Genomic DNA, 18,362 nt, shown 5'->3' on the forward strand with positions numbered 1-18,362 from the left:
TCTACTTGTTATTGTGTTTGTGGTATTTCTAGTGCCTTCCATTTGATATTTTTCTGTGTAGTTCTAGTATTCCTACTTGATTATTGTATCACTTCAAGGATATGTTGCCTACTTTTTAAATATTTCTTTTTGGCGGCTTGTTAGTGATATGCAGGCTTATTAACCTTGATCGTCTTTCAAAATTCAATTTCATTAAGTTTTACCGTCGTATGAACACAAGTGCAGACGTTTCTTAATTTGAAAAAATCACAAATTCATGTTAATGTCGCACGAACGCTCAGACAAAAACAATCAATACAAAAATACGCTTGTATTGGTGTTCAACACAGCTTTTAATGACTAATTTTTTGCAATATTTAAGTATATTTTGGTGAACTTTATGTAATACTGTATGAACAATGTATCATGTTCTGATAAATTGGTCTAATTGAGAAACAATTTCAAAGTCCATTGAACTAAACATAGACTAAGAGCAAGCCGTGTCAGAAAAAAGCTAACACACTCTTCACTGGGACTGTGATGAATGACTACTAAAACCAATTTTAATACAAATCATTGACAGTAGGTTACAACTTCATAAATGTTTATTTTAAGGAAAGGCTGAAGAATGAGTTCCGTACTAGTAGCAGCGATTGATTTCGGAACTACATATTCCGGATGGGCATTTTCTTTCAAGCATGACTTTGATAAGGATCCAACAAAAGTTTCCGCCAAAAATTGGATCGGCGATAAACTCGTCTCGGCAAAAGGTATATTTCATCATTTACAGTTTATTTCTAATAGTGTAATGACATAAGTCAAAATTTAGGAAGATGCCATGCCTCATAACTATAGAAAAGTTCAATCAATAATAATAAACTATTCGAGTTATTGAAATTGTTTTATCTTTTAAAAATTGCCAAGAGTTTTCTTTACTATGCAGTACTTAAATAATGAACAAGGATAATGATGTTGTGTCCGTGTATGTTTTTGGTATACATGTTTACTGTTTTATTTCATTCCATCAATTTATACATTTCTAGCACCAACATGTGTTCTGATTAAACCGGATGGGAAAACGTTGGATTCATTTGGATATGCTGCAGAGACCAAGTATGCGGAACTTGCAGAAGAAGGAGCTCACGAGCCATGGTACTACTTCCGGAGATTTAAAATGATGCTTTATGATCAGATGGTAATCTTTATAATCTTTTCTTTGATAGTGCATACTTAGATATGTTTACATTAATTTAGCATGTTTGCTAGAATTTGCATGCAATGTGATGTCGAATTTTTCTGTTTGTTTTGTTGGGTTTTAATTCTTACCGGCACCGTAATGTTTACGTGGAAACTTTCCAGCTCTACATTATTGAGGCACTAGTTGGCTCATGCATTCCACACCGAACGCTTTATGGATAGCTTCCAAACAGTCCAGGGTCTCTGATGAGATTCGAACCTTAAGCGGTGCGTGGCAGGCGCTGTGTGATGAGATATAAATATTACTAGTATTAAATATCCAGGAATGTTTCTTTAGAAGTTGTGTCTTTTCTTGAAAACGAAATCATACATAGACCAATTCCAAGAAACGTAATATTCATCTTTGATGTCTTTATTGTTACACACGAATTATGTTTGTCCATATCTTTCTCAAGATAAAAATGTCAACCTGTTTCGATAAAACAGGTGTGTTTGTGAAAATGTAATAACATTTCAGGGATTTCATCCAACCATTGAAATGATAATGCCTATCATGCATTCCTCAATTTGGCCAGTGATTAATTAAAATTATCAAGACACAAAATACCTGACACAAAATCCCTAATTTTAACATGGCTCTGTAGCATACATGTCACGACTTTGAATACATCCAAACATCATTAAATATAGGTAAATAACAAGTCTTACATTTAGGGAAATATATAATGTGAAACGACCTAACAATGATAAATTTATAATTTACATATTATGCTAAAATTTGTTGGCATTTATATTAAGAAATCATTTACAGAACTTCCTAAGTTCATTTTCTAAATATTATGTTGCATTTGTTTTGAAAACAAACTGAAATAACTTTAAAGGAGTATCTCAAGATAAATGCAATATCACAAAATCAATCACCTTAATGTAAAGATATGAAACATATCCCTCTTGATTTATTTCTAATTCAATAGTAGTTAGAATACAGCTTGGTATAGAATTGTCATGGAAACGGCAGATTCTTTTTAAAACACTCATCCGTTTCGATTATAAAAAAACACATATTTATAATTTAGAAAATGCGAAGACACGTCATGCTTGAAGATGAAACAGGAAAACAATTACCTGCAAAAACAGTGTTCTCACTTGCAATTGATTTTCTGAAGCGAGATCTTCTAGAAGATTGTCACAAACAACTAACAAATGTCTTAACAGAAGATGATATTAAATGGGTTCTAACAGTGCCTGCAATATGGAATGATGGAGCAAAACAGTTTATGAGAGAAGCGGCGGAACAAGTCAGTTAAAACGATTATATTTTTAAAAGAAGCATAATTATGTACAAGTTACTTATCTCTTACATGTTGGTAAATTAATACTTTTCTACAAAATCTTTATCAAGCGTCAATTCAATAACTTTTTTATTAAAAAAACATTAAAAATATCAACTTTTTAAAACAACAATAAAAACTATTTAACACGTTGGTATTCAAGGATCAAAGTTAAAGATTGCACTTGAACCGGAAGCAGCTTCCCTTTACTGTCGATATTTACCCGTTCAGAAAGGCCATGAAGATAAATCCTTAGCTTCATTTGAACCGGGGACGAAATATATTGTCTTAGATGCTGGAGGTATGTCTTTCAATTAGATATTATGAAGAAATTACTTTACTACCCCTACCGTAATCGCAACTTAACTAAGTTTCGAAACAAGCGCTGTGACAATTTAATTGTCCCCCTCCTATTCAAAGAAAAAGGAGGATATAGAAAAAGGCTTCGTCCGTCTGTCCGTTCGTTTGTCACAATTTCGTGTCTGGTCCATAACGATGTCATTTATGAAAGAAATTTGAAATAACTTGGCGCAAATATTTGTTATAATCACACGATGTTTCATGCGCAACAACTGGACCCCTACCTCCAAAGCCAAGGTCACACTTGGTGATTACTGGTCAACATTGTCTATTTGAGGACATTTGTCATGTCCTGTTCATAATTTCTTAACCATGAAGGATTTTGAAAATACTTGGCACAAATGTTCACAATAATGGGACGATGTGTCATGTGCAAAAACCAGTCGCCTACCTACAAAGATAAGTTCATGTTGGAGGTCAAAGATTAACATAGTCTGTAATAGAGTATATTTTGTGTCTGGTCCATAACTTCTTCATAGATCAAAGGAGTTTGAAGCTATTGCCACATATGTTCACAATAATAAGATGATGAGTCATGAGCAAAAACGTATAGCCTCTCTTCAAGATCAAGGTCACAGTTGGAGGTCAAAGATTAGCATGAAACATCTTCTAATGGGTGTCTACCAAGTTTGTTCAAATAAAAGCCCTGGTGTTAAAACAGGCCCCGCTCCGAAGGGCCTATATACAGGTCGCGGGCTTAGCGCAAAACGGTTGTAACTCAATTCAAGCAAATTTTACAGGAGCATGAAAAAACTTTTTAAAACTTTTGTTAATGAATAAAAATGTTTTATTTTAGGAAAATATATACATTTTAGTTAAGGAATTAGAAACAAAATAATAAAAAAGAAGCAAATTATTTTTTGAAAAAAGATATTTGAATAAGTTCAAGTTTAATTATTCTCTTTGTGCAAAACGGAAGTATCTCAAACTCATATCTTTTTTATAGGATTTAATAATTGGATAAAATAAAACATTACTTCTAAATCACATAAAATATATGTAGCCATTATAAAATAAGATTATAAAATAAGTGCAAGTCATATTTTGAATGATGAAAATAATGAAAGTAAGAATAATCAGTGATAAGTTTGAAGAGAATGAATGTCCTCAATAGAGAATAATATAGCCTATTCCACTTTATTTAGAAATATATTAAGGGATAAGCTAAAATTATTTTTGATGGTTAATTATAAACGTTATTCTATAGAATGGTATAAATCTTAGACACATGTACATGTATTTCAAAATAAAAAGTAAGGTTTAGCCACCCTTTCAGCTCCTGGGCATTTAATCCTTACCCCAATTGATATTATAAAATTATAATGGACTTCAGTTTTAGTAAAATCATTCAAAATCTTTTAGATTTCAAAATGTTTTAAAGGATAATTACGCTGGCTCTACCTGAGGAACAACCGTAACTCTGCCGGCAACGTTTGGGATGATCCGGGAACATCCGGCATTCGACCCTGGATGGAATAAAATATCTAATATCACCGGGGTGGTCCGGGATGATCCGGGAAGTATAGCTTTGCCGGCTTCATCCTAAGCTCTGCCGGGAACGACCAGGGTTACACCGGGGAAGCACCGTAGCTCTGCTGGCACAAACCGGGGATGACCCGGGCATGATATAGCCAGTAGAGCTTCGGTAGAGCCCCGGTGAATACTGGCAGAGCCCCGGTAAATGCCGGCAGAGCCCCGGAGGACGACGATGGAGCTACGGTTGATCCAGGTGGATCTCAGCCCCGGCAATGCCCAGTTCATTTCAAATGAATCGCGACAATTTGCAAGAATTGCACTTGTTTGTATTAAAACCCTTCCCATTTCCCTTCTATCCAGTATTGCATAAGGATTTTTCAGAAAATCATCATGAATTACTGTTCTGGAACAAAAGATATTATATTAAATAAAAATTATGTATCAATGTTATCATTTTCGCACGTTTTCAATCTACCGGGGGTCTGCCTGGATCGACCGGGGAAGCACCGACATGAACTGTAGCTTTACCTGGGCTCTGCCTGGATAGTCTGGAGCGTATCCTGGTTGGTTAGTTGGGAATTACCGTAGTGCTGCCGGGGTTAGTGTGACCGCAACAATAATTTCACTAGGGATTGTCCCGGTTTATCCCGGTAACTTACCGGGTTGGTCCTGGGCTCTGCCAGGAGTAAGTGAGACCACAGCTTAAAATTGATGAGTGCTGATAAATCAATTTCTACTTGTTATACCTTGCAATTTTAGTTATAATATCAATTACATGTACTTTTTCCTTCTATGAAGTTCATAAAATCTTAGAATACATTTAAATTACCTAAGCCCACTGACCAGTTCACATTAAATTTGCAGAAGTTGTACAAAAAAATTTTCTTTTACTTTTGGGCATATTTTGGTTGGTAATATTGTCCAACAATATTGTCCTTGATCTCCATTAACTTTCATAAAGGTCATTGAATAAACACTTGTACTAAAAGAATATATTGATATAGTTGTTATCTTCACATGTCAGTAAGGTGAGGTATATTTGTATAGATGCCGGGCTACTGATCTGAAGGTCTCTGGTTTGGTTCCTAACCAACACTGCGTTATGAAGTCAAACTTCTTGTGTTTTTTTTTACTTAATTATTGCAAGAATTGAATTAATTTGAAATTGTTTGAATATATCTACTTTTAGGATAACTTTTAAGTAGTGTGGTGTTTCCTTTTATTTTATCAAGATGTTTTCGTAAGTACTCGGACATACGGACATTGGACAATCGCAAGTTTTTCTCTAGAATGCATATTTTTCAATGGTTTCTTGGTGACATTATGCAAACGTATATGGTTTAGTACATACTCGTACACACTACAGATGTAGTTAATAAAAAGTACACAGATAATATACAAAAAAAAAATGATTTGCACGAGTTATTAGAGAAGGGCAATTTTAAAATTAAAAGAAATAAAGTGGCTAAACCAGGATTCGAATCTACGAGTTTATAATGTCTATAATGTCTTGAAGCACTGTCTTTATTATTGCTTTATTATTGCTTGCGCTAAGAGGGATTCTTAATTAAGACCATTTTTTTTCAAACTTTTTATTTTCATCTTAGGTTTACATCAAGTAAACAACATAAGCATCGTTTTATAATAATTACAGTGAATAATGACGGCATATTAACAAGTGCTATGTAAATAGAGAATGACAAACATATCCAAATCATACATGTAATATTACAAATAAACATACATATAGCAAAAAAAATTTCAAGTAAACAAGCAATCCAGGCATATCAGTGTTACAAATTTTTAGATATAATTTCGATAAAAATACTAAGTTTATTCAGTAAACTTTTATTTTCACTACTAAACAATTCTTCTAATTTGAAAAAATTGGGATTAACATAAAAATACAGTTTTAAATACTTTTTTCTTTTCTCAAAAACTTTTGACATTTGAACAAATAATGAAATTCGTCACCTACATCAGCATTACAAAAGGAACATTTTCTTTCAGAAGAAGGTATACCCTGCCATCTTCCTGTTTCCACAGGTAGCCTATGATTTCTAGTAAAAAACGCATAATTGATAAGCTTCGTCTAGATGACAAAATCTTGATATAAGCACTTCTACCAAACTCAGTTTTAATACCTTTGTAAATATTCGTGTTTGATGTTAATTGTATATCAGAGCGCCATTTCTGTATAAAATTATCTTTTAACTTTCGGCAAATTGACCCAATCAGCCATTTCTCATTTAAAAAGCTCTGACAGTACCATACTCCTGAAAAACCTGAAGAACATAACAAATTTCTAACATTTTCGATCCATTGGGACTTAACATTGTTTATGTCAACATTTCAATTTGTTGTATCTTTGCCTGAAGAAGTTTTCTCTGTTTGATAATTTTCAAGAATAACAACTACACTTTGAAATTGAAATGGCCATTTAATAATAAATGACGGAAAAACATATAAATACAATGTTGATATGAAAGTTATCAAAACTAACATAAAATTGTGAAAATGGCCATTTAATAATAAATGACATATAAACATATAAAACAATGCTGATATGAAAGTTTATATATATAACATAAAATTGTATACAAAGCAAGCAAACATTTCCTGAAAAAATGTATATAAAATTATATACACACATATCCCGAAAAATTATCAAAGGTTGGGTTCTAAGAATATTGCCTTGCCTAAAAACTGTGTATGAAATTAATATACACACATATCTTGAAGTGAAAAGAAAAATCATTTGTATATAAAATTATAAAAAAAACACAAAACCTTTTTGATGTTTATAGCTTGTCAAAAAAATTGAATACTGAATGTGGGTGGGTGGATGGTGGGTTTATTGAAAATTGTTATGAATTAATTTCTTCTTCTAAAATGGCGGACTTAATCAGCATCAATTATCACATTGTACTTACTCATAACGATAACCTTAGTGTACTTACTAGTACGGCTTTTTCGAACCCAATATATTTCGACCTATGACTAAAGACCTAATGAAACCCACCATCAAGCTTGTAAGTGACCATAAAAACATTTATTTTGCAATAAATTAAGTTTTAAAGTATCCATTTCATATAACATGCTGTAAACCTTACCAGATAGTTTGTCGGTATTTTCGCTCGAACAATTTATTAGTTTCGTCCAAAAGGATATATTTCTTTGGTATATATCAATACGAACTGGAAAAATTCCAAGTTCACCATATACCATGTATGAAGGTGTTGATTTCTTAAGTTTAAAAATATATTTGTAAAACTTTAATTGAACTTTTTCAATAATATCAACATTTCCAAACCCCCAGATTTCACATCCATAAAGTAAAACTGGCTTTACCAGTTTATCAAAAAGATCAATCTGTTATTCGTATGGTAAATTTAAATGTTTATTTTTTTTCAAAAGTGAAAACAATGCTTTATTTCCTTGGTCTGCTATGTATTTCTTCGTTGAAATAAACGACCCACTTATAGTAAAATAAATGCCAAGGTACTTGTATTGTTTAATAATTTCTATTTGGTTATTGCCAATATAAAATTTCAAGTTTCGTCTTATGTTACCTTTACTAAATATAAGTACTTTTGTTTTATCAACATTTATTTTTAATTTCCATTGATCACAATATGTTTTGAAAGTATTTAATGTATTTTGTAAATCTTTTTCAGTTTTAACAACTGGTTATATTATTAGATATAAAGATTGTTGACAGGTTATATGGCCCTATGTAAACGGATGTTTGTAAATATAACCCAAGCCGCTAGGCGAGGGTTCTATTGCAAACAGCCGTTTATATACGGCCATATAACCTGTCAACAATCTTTATAACAAATTTATAATACAGCAAGCATTATTTTTTAGAGAAAAAAGTAAAATGTTTTTTTATGAATCGACAGCAGCTATATAAACGTCACGATTATCCAATGAAAAGCAGTATTATAAACATTCATAAAGATTTAAAAGTAGATCAAAAGTTTACCGAATTTACTGGCTATAGGGTCAAATGAAGAGTGCACGGTCAATATTGTTTGAAAAAAACATACCCCTGTCTGTCTGTTAGTGAACAATTTGTTTTTTTAAAATAAACTGCTGAATGTCTGTAATGGATTTGCCCTGCTTTGTATTTGGAAAAGTCAATCAAATCAATCAATCAATCAATCAATATACAGGTACTTAAATTGAGCTGTCCACAGTACAAGAACCTGAACCTATTGCACAGGTGTTCAGGCTGGCCTGGATCTATACTTGTGGCAAGAACTGATCATTTTCTGTTCCAATATGTCAAGGGTTAAAGACTTCATAGATTGTCATTACAAACTAATTGTGGAATTAAAACTGAATGTTTATAATATTTAAACATGGTCCTTTTCAAATTGGGTCTTACCCTGAATTTGTGATATAGAGTTTAATATGGATTTTTTTAGGCTTTTCTACATTTTAAGAAAGAAGCTTTTAAAAGGCTTCATATTATAAACTCTTAAGCTATGTTTTTGCTATTTCCTTGTTTCAAGGTTTCAAGTCATTCTATGGTTCCTTTTTAAGTATGTCATTTGCTTCAATGGTTTCTTTGGGGATTTTAACAATGGTCTTGGTTCCTGCCACTTTGTCCATTCCCTTTTTAGTTTATCCTCATTGTATTTCAAAGTTTGTCTTTAGTCTGTATAGTTGGAGATTACACCCCCACCTCCCTCCCTTCAATTTGGTCCCATATTCCCTTCCGTTCTCTTATCTTTAATTATACTTTTATAATATACTATAGTAGTTTTCTAAGCCATTCACAATAATAATAGGGTTTTTGAGAATGTAAGATGCTTGTAACATGAAGAAAATGGTGATAAATGTAATATGATTTGTCATAAAAGTAGCAAAATGTAATCAAAGCACTGGCAGTATTGACTTCCACAAAGAATACTTATTCACTGTAACTGTACTTCTTTCAAAATTGCAAAAGATGAAAAGATTGTTCAGGTAATTTGCCATGAGTAACTTTAACACAAAAATTTAGAAGTTTTCGAGAAATAAAAATAAAAGCATTTCTGAAGCGTTATGGGTCTGAGCTAGGTGGCCTTGACATACCTTCCATGAACAGACTTTGTGCCTGCAACAATTTCAGTTTTGCTACTATGAGCATAAACTGAAGATATTCTGAATTAGATCTACATGTACTTGCATTATTTTTCAAAATATGGAAACGTTTGTCTGCCCTGTAAAAATAAGTGTGGCGCTAATTTTCGATCCATAAGGGGCTAAATCTGTCCACCTTGTCATTTTATAAACTGTATTGTCCTTATATGAAAGTTATTTCATTTACTTAATATCAAACAATTGCTGATTGTGGCAGTGGATCTTTTTCATTTATTGGAATTAATTTATGAGATTGAACTATAGTGTAATATACATTTAAATATATTTCATGAAGATAATATGTGATAATATAAAATCACAATTTAGTTGGGTTTTTTAACAATATTTAAGGTTTATTTAGATATATCAAAACAAAAAATCTTTTCTACTGTCTTTATATCCTCCTTTTCATGTGATGATTCAAATAAGACAAACAGAATGCTAATTTACTTCCATTGCACAGAATTTTCAGCGCAAAAAGGTTGTAACTTGAGATACAACCATTTTGCGCTGAAAATTAAGAGCAATTTGAGATACAACCTTTTGACAAATATTGATTTAACTTGTTAATTTTCAGAATCCATTTAAAATACTTACTGAGGATATGCATAACCACAAAATACATTGAAAATGTTAAAAATGTTATTTTGTGGGGAAAAGTGAGTAACCAACCGTTTTGCGCTAAGCCTACGAGGTGAGCGACTTCAGGGCCATCATGGCCCTCTTGTCTTGCATTTTCTGTCATATTCTTTAATATTCAAAATAAAACAGTAATATTCATAATCTTTCATAATTAAAATGGTTACCTTCAATAAGATATTTATTCATGGAAATTAATGTCATTTCATCCACAACTATTTTCTTACAAAAGTGTATGCATTTATTTTTAAACAACTTAAATATTATAAGCAGCTAAATTATGTCATTCTTAGCACATAGTTCCATTCTAAAATGCGCCAAAATGACACTTAAAATGTTCATTAATAAAATGTGCTTAAATGACGCAATTCATCTGGCATCCCAATGCTGTAATAAAAATGGTTCTTTAGAATACGAGTCTGATTCTAATTTAGATAGGGAAAATCCGATTTAGCCAGTAAATATGATGCCACACCCAGTGAATATGATTTTATAATTTGTTCTGATTACCACTGTTTGAACCAATGAGATAACAGCTATTTTAAATCATATAATAGTGAACAATATTCTCTACTTTGTCTGAAACTTCATTCAAAGTTCAAGAATATCTTTGCAATAAACAGTTACACACAGAATCCCAGAATATATTTGAACTGAAAATATATTTTAAAAATTGTGCATTACATATGACTTGCACAATTTTTTAAGATTATATGCGTAACACACTTGAGACACTCCCATGTAGCAATAATACATAGAAGAGATGAAATGAGCCGCGTCACGACAAAACCAACATAGTGCGTTTGTGACCAGCATGGATCCAGACCAGCTCTGCTTGCTTTCACAGGGACTCTGCCAGCATTCACTTGGGCTCTGCTTGCATTCACCGGGGCTCTACTGTAGCTCTACTGGCAATATCATACCCTGGATCATCTCCAGTTTGAATCAGCAGAGCTACAGTGATTCCCTGGTGTAACCCGGTCGTTCCCGGAAGGGCTAAGGATAAAACCAGCAAGGCTATACTTTCCCGTATCTCCCCGATAATATTAATTACTTTAATCCATCGGGGTGGAATACCGAATGTTCCCGTATCATCCCAGGCAAAGTTACGAATGTACACCGGTAATGTTCCTGGATCATCCCCGTACATCTACCAAGGCTCTGCCAGGATGTGAGACCACAGCTTAAAGCTTCTTCTTCAATTATGTCCCTGGATTTATTACAACTAGCTAAAGTGTCAGTAACATTATCAGATTTCTAACCTGCATCTATAGCCCTACCTTCAATGTCATCACACAATTTCTCACAGGCACTTAAAACCCTTTGAGATAGTGTGTGATCATTACTGGCCTTGTACACTTAGAACTGTTTCCCTTTTTAAAAATCGATAATTTCATGAGTGAAGTTAACTGCGAAACAGTTCTAAGTACTTTAGTTTTCTTCCAAAATCAAGGCATCTACTCTGAAACTAATGAATTTCTTATGTGATATTATTTAATAATATGCAATTATAGGTTTAGCTTCCAAAATTGCTTTGATCTGACTTATTTTAATGCAGTTTGAGTTGTTTTTATTTAATCTTGTACATTTTATACTCAATGAAAGCGAAAAGGTTCTAACTGCCATTTGCAGTTAGAACCTTTTCGCTTTTTAAAAACAGGTTAATTTCACTTAGAACCTTTGGACAATTTTTCATTTCACCCAGTTATAAGTAAACTAAATCTAATATATTTTGACATAAGATGTATATGGGCGTTTATGTTACAAATATATAAAAGAGTGAATTTTGTAAAAAAAAAAATGTGACTTAGAACCTTTTGCTTTCACCCCTCGAAATGTTAACAATAATAAGATAACATGTCATGCCCAACAAACCATGAAAATATAAATTGATCGAACACGCAATTTATAATTATGAACACTTTTTTAATTGAGTATCAACCCATACTCTGTTTCCATTCATCGGTTTGGTGATACGTATCAATATCAAAATTTTAAGTTCAATTGAAGCGTAAGAATTTGTTGTTTTTTGTTATATTTTTTATTTCACTTTAGGTATTGTCTTTTTGTTTTCATGTCAAATTACATGCACATTATGCTAAAACTTAACCTCTTAATGATAGAAATTACATGAATCACAAAGTCAATATTAATTCATTTATAAATTTCATTTTTTTATATTTGTTTATATATCTGCATTTATATCTGCATATATTTCGTAAAAAACAGATAATGTATATATATATATATATATATATATATATATATATATATATATATATGCGGGGTTATCATAAGAAAACTTTTAAACATCGAAAAATATGTAAAATATGTACTGCAAATATTTGGGTACATTACATGCATCCATTAAAATATATGCATTCATTTCATATTGAAAAATTTGACTCAGACTTTATAGACAATAAATTTCTAATAGTATTTATTTCCCAATATTAACATGATATGTTAAATTCTGTAATACCTTTATAAATAAATCTTTTTGGAACTTACAAAATTGATAAATCTTAATTTGAGCATCATATTTATGATATAAAACCATAAAAATTGTAGTACAGGATCTTTAATAAAAAAAGAATCGGAATTCAGGAGAAATAAAATTTGACTGACAGAAAAAAAGCAAGACAAACTGTTTTTAATTTATATATTTTATTCATCAAAATATAATAGGATAGAAATCTAATCAATTTATATCCCTATCTACCCTGAAAGGTGCAGAAAGAAACATTTCCTGAAGAATTACTTGTTTCCATTGTACTTAATATTGATATTTCACTATAGAAAAGCTATATTTGTTCTTATTTGGTATACGCAAATGTATATTGTAATTTAACACTCGGACAAATAGAGAAATAGCCTCTAAGATTATTTTTACCATTGTAACCTTGATCACCGTAATGCTTCATTTTAGAAATATTAATACAAATAAGTAACCTGTTGTTTTAATTTCATTTCAACATTGCTTTTTAATAATTAAACATTCCGACAATTATTTCATCTCGATATTTTTAAATATTTAAATGATATTTCAACCTTATTTTAATGTTCATTTTAAAGGGGGTACTATTGATATCACTGTTCATCAAGTCATAGTAGATGGTAAACTCCGAGAGTTACACAAAGCTAGTGGAGGGGCTTGGGGAGGAACTATGGTAGACAAAGCTTACGAACAATTCCTTGCAGATATAGCAGGTATCTACGATTTCTATCTATTTTTACGACATATTTTAGCATATTACTTCACCGTACAAAGTACTCAAACCCTCACACCAGAAGAATGCAAACCATTAATAAATAATTGGATCCGCATCTTCTTGGTAGGTTACTATTGAATAATATGTAACCAGAGCTTTAAATGACCTTGACAGGCAATGTCAAATTAACGAAATTCTCTTTATTTACTTAAAGTAATGTGATTTGGACCATGCACTCAGTTGTAGATGTAAAATTGAACTTTGGTATCAGTTTTAGATGTTTACGAAATGGCCTATTGTTGAGATTGATATCTGACCTAGATAATCTAATGCACAGCTATTAAATTAGGACCATGTGCACAGTTTAAGATCTAAAATTAAAATATGATATGATATGCTGACCTAAAAATATCACGGATTGACTTATTTTCTTATCCTTTGATGTACAGTTGTGAAATTTTGTTCATGTGCACAGTTTTTATATAAAATTGATCTTTGATATGAGCTGACCTAGATTTTTACAAAGAAACATGCTTAATTATCCTGTGATATACAACTATGAAATGGACAATGTGCAGAGTTTTAGATGTAAAATTGAAATTTGATATCAGCTGACCTAGATAATTTGACGAAGTGACCTACTTTCTTAGCTATGAAATTTGGATCATATGCACAGTTCCAGATGTCAAATCGATCTTTGATATCATCTGACCTAGAAAATTCGACCAAATGACCTTCTTTCTTGTCCATTTATGCACAACTGTGAAATTTGGTCCATGTCCACAGTTTTATATATACAATTGAATTATGATATCAAGCGACCTAGACCTAGATAATTTGACGAAGTGACCGACTTTTTGGATCATGTGCACGGTTGTAGATGTGAAATTGAATGTCTGTATGTCTGTCTGTCTGTCTGTCTGTCTGTCTGTCTGTATGTAAGTGTGGGTGCATGTTTTTGTTTGTGTTGGGTTTTACGTCATATCGACACAGTATAGGTCATATCGCGACGTTCCAGCTTTACCGGTGGAGGAAGACCTCAGGTGCCCTTCCGTGCATTATTTCAGGCACGAAAGGGCACCTGAGTAGAACCACCGCCGTTCCGTAAGCTAGCTGGATAGCTCCCTCACATGAAAGTATTTAAAGTCCCTGTCGGGATTCGAACCCACAGCGATGAGGGGCATGCATGTATGTATGTATGTGAAATACCACTAGTCCAGTTTCAACTAACTTAAGCAGGATTATTTCTTAGGTGAATTGTTTCCAAAGTCGTTCAAAGCATTTGATTTGATTTCATGCAGAAATGTGGTTGCCATGGTAACCAAACGGAATTTTAAGAATAAATTTAAAAATCTTCTTGTAAAGACTTACTAAGCATACAGCAGAGATATTTTGCATAAGTCATTGGTAAATGATATCATCTATATGTCTTGTACAAAAGTTGTTCAAATTTTGCCTCTAGTGTCAAAATGCACCCGTCCCCGGGGGTCATAGGTGTGAGTTATATGTATAATGTAAAACCTTAAAAAATATCTTCTCTTAATTGAAAAAAGGCTTGAGTTTAGATATTTTGCATGAAACATTGCGTAGTGGACCTCTACCTAGACTGTTCAATTTATAGCCCTGGGGTCAACATTGGTCCCGCCCCGGGGTTCATTGATTTTTTACTACGTTCATATAGTAAAAACTTAAGATAACTACTTTTCTGAAGGTACAAGGCTTAGAGCTTTGATACAGTATTCAAAGGTGTTCAAATATTGTCCATAGGGTGAAAATTGGCCTTGCCCGAGGTTCATAGGTTTCCCTTATATGTAGTTAGATTACTAAAAACTTAAACAAAATATCTTTTCTTAATTGACATCGGCTAGAAGTAAGTATTTTTCATGAAACATTGCGTAGTGGACCTCTACTAAGATTATTCAAATTATAGCCTTAGGGTCAAAGTTGGTTTTGTCATTGATTTCCATTATGTACATATAGTAAAAACAGAAACAGCTACGAAATATAGGGAATGTGCACATTTTTAGATGCAAAATTAAACTTTGATATCAGCTAATCAAGATTTTGATGATATGACCTTCTTTCTAGTCCTTTAATGTACAGGTATGAAATTTGGACCATGTGCACGGATTCAGATTTAAATTGAACTTTGATATCACATGACAAAGAGGCCTACTGTCTTGTCCTTTGATATATAGCCATGAAATTTCGGCAATTTGCATAGCTTTAAATGTAAAATTGAACTTTGATATCAGCTGACCTAAATTATGATGGAATTACATCCTGTGGCTTTTTTTAAATAAAGCTATGACATTTTGACCATATGCACAATTTCAGGGTTAGAACAGAAGTTTGATATAAAACACCAGGATATTGATCTAGTGACCTACTTTCTTGTTTTTTATGTATAGCTCTGAAATTAGTACAATGTATTAATTATAGTATAATTAAAAGAAATCTTTTGCATGAAGTATGGTCTAAAGACCAACATTGTTAAAATTTTTGTAATAAACTATTTTCTTTTGTAAGATTTTTTTAAACATTTGAAATGTCTCTTTTAGAAAAGGTTACAGACGCGAGCGTTGCACTTGCTCGGTTGCTCATTTTAATATCTTATCTATTTATATAGGTCCAAAAGCATTCCAGCAGTTTAAGGAAGAGCATATGGATGACTATATTGATCTGCTCCGAACGTTTGAGGTCAAAAAACGCGAAACGTCACCAGGTCAATCAGACAAGGTTACTTTTCGTATACCCCCTTCATTTGCTGATACTATCAAAGATGCCACTGGGTTGTCAATTAAGGACAAAATGATATCATCACCTTTCAAAGGAAAGGTAACATATGTAAGCGGGAAACTTAGAGTTGATGTTGAAATTGCTAGGTCATTTTTCACGCAATCGGTAGATAGCATTATAGAGCATTTAGCGTCGTTATTGAGGGAACGGATGAACAGAGGATGTACATCTATTGTTATGGTTGGGGGATTTTCGGAGTCAAATATTCTTCAAGATGCTATCAAGCGCACATTTGGAAGAAGGTATAATGTCATTATACCGGACGGGGCCGGTTTAGCTGTTTTGAAAGGGGCCGTTATTTTTGGTCATCGGCCAAGTACAATCTCCGAGCGAATATGCAAGTACACATATGGACAGGAAGGTTTGCATAAAACATCTCGTGCTTGTAATCATCCGCCGACCAAGACAATATCGATTGATGGAAAGTTATACTGTTCAGATATTTTCAAGAAACACATAACAATTGGACAGACTGTAAAACTAGAGGAAGAACAAATTGAAATGATCACAAACCCAACTTTTGCCGAGCAAAGGACTATCAGTAGGAAAATATATGCATCAACATCGCCTGACCCCTATTTAATCACTGAGCCGGGTTGTATGAAAATAGGCCATTTTGAAATAGCTATTCCAGATACTTCACTTGGAACAGACAGAGAAATCGGAACAAGGTTTATATTTGGTGACACAGAAATTGCCGTAAAAACTAAAGATAAACAAACAGGACAAGTTCAAATTAACTCTATCGACTTTTTAGAATGACATTTGTTCTGTATTCCTTGTCTGGTAAAGTGAAGATTTTCTTTGTTTAATACTATTTTTTGTAACGCATATTGTTGTTTTCAACCAATCCAAATAATCATTTGTTAAATACTTTGACCAGTTTTTCATTGACTGGCACTGCGACATAGTAAAGAATGAAAATTATTTAACTTTAATTCATTGTGTATACCATGATTATAAGTTTATGTTTTATTCACATCGTAGAAAGACTTTGTGACATTAAACTTTAAATGTTGTGGACATTTCAGTGTTGAAAAGTTTGAGGTGTTACTAATCGTAATAAGTTAAATTCAATAATGGATCAGACAGCGTCACGCCATAAAACGTAGAAAACGACCGAATTCTCATGAATTACGGTACCAATTGATGTATGTATCACAAAGTTTTCACTATTTTTTTTTATTTGTTACTTAAAGAAAATTTACTAAATTTATTACATTGTTTATTTTAAAGTGTTTTTCCTAATATAAAACTTAAGTATTTTTGGAAGTTTCAACTTGAAACACTTGCTAGAAAATGTTATACAAATCAGGAATCTGATTTCTCTTTAACTATGCATGATTATGATAAAATTGAAACTGGTGATGGTGTACTATAAATGTTGTTCAATTAAGACAGGGAAATCTATGGCAATAACTCCTATTTAAATAATTGTCTTGTTGAGTTTTTAGATTTATCATTATGCAAGTTAAGTGATATATGTAGCTGTAAGTAGATATTTTCCATATAGCTGGACGAAAGATACTTTCTAAAAAATGGTGAAGAAATTTATGTAAATACTCGTAAATATTGTGATATAGCTGAAGTTATTATGTTTCAACCTCTAAGACAAGAAAACTAATAACCTGACAAAGTGTTTATGACACTCAATTTTGATTTAGAAAAAAAGGTCAACCGTTGATCAATTGTTCTTTACGTGTCTCAATTATTGTATTAAATTATACTAATCATGACAAAATTATATCAGTCATAATAAGCATATAAATTGTGTTTTATGAATTTTAAAACAGTACTTGCTTGTGCTTGTCGGGATGCTTTTTGTTTAAAGTTGTATATCCTTAGTATTGGGTGTAAATATAATAAATTGTTTAAGATATAATCATCCAAAAAGTTAAATCAAATGTATGTAATCGGATTCTTTTTTTTATTTATTTATTTATCTATTTACTTGGAACACCAGTCAGTATTCTGTTGGTTTATGACAAGGAAGTGAATTTTACACGTTTTTCTTCTATCTAGTTACCAGTAGTGTATAAGGTTAATAAATAACTTTTCATGTTTGTATTATATTCACGTGGTAAGCTTTGGGTACACACCTGATAACATAAGTAAAAGTCCAAATTTTATGTTGTCTGTGATGGAACAATGATATTATATTCATGAAATGAAATTCATATTCACTTCTGCAGATTTCTTCTTTTAAAGACATAAACAAAGTATTGTAAATGATATA

At 32.1% G+C, this 18,362-nt stretch overlaps 1 protein-coding gene across 1 annotated transcript; it reads left to right on the plus strand.

The window, feature by feature from the left end:
- Positions 1-576: 576 nt before the first annotated feature.
- Positions 577-16,951, plus strand: LOC132712832 (heat shock 70 kDa protein 12B-like). The gene is made up of 6 exons (XM_060695268.1): positions 577-749; positions 1,023-1,174; positions 2,253-2,474; positions 2,658-2,808; positions 13,191-13,325; positions 15,957-16,951. Exons 1-6 carry the CDS (start codon positions 608-610, stop codon positions 16,886-16,888), a joined length of 1,734 nt encoding a protein of 577 aa, XP_060551251.1. The 5' UTR covers positions 577-607; the 3' UTR covers positions 16,889-16,951.
- The last annotated feature ends 1,411 nt before the right edge of the window (positions 16,952-18,362 follow it).

The sequence above is a fragment of the Ruditapes philippinarum genome, unplaced genomic scaffold (genome assembly GCF_026571515.1).
Source record: "Ruditapes philippinarum isolate M1 unplaced genomic scaffold, ASM2657151v2 ctg1839_1_1_1_1, whole genome shotgun sequence".
In the NCBI taxonomy this organism is placed as follows: Eukaryota; Metazoa; Mollusca; class Bivalvia; order Venerida; family Veneridae; genus Ruditapes; species Ruditapes philippinarum.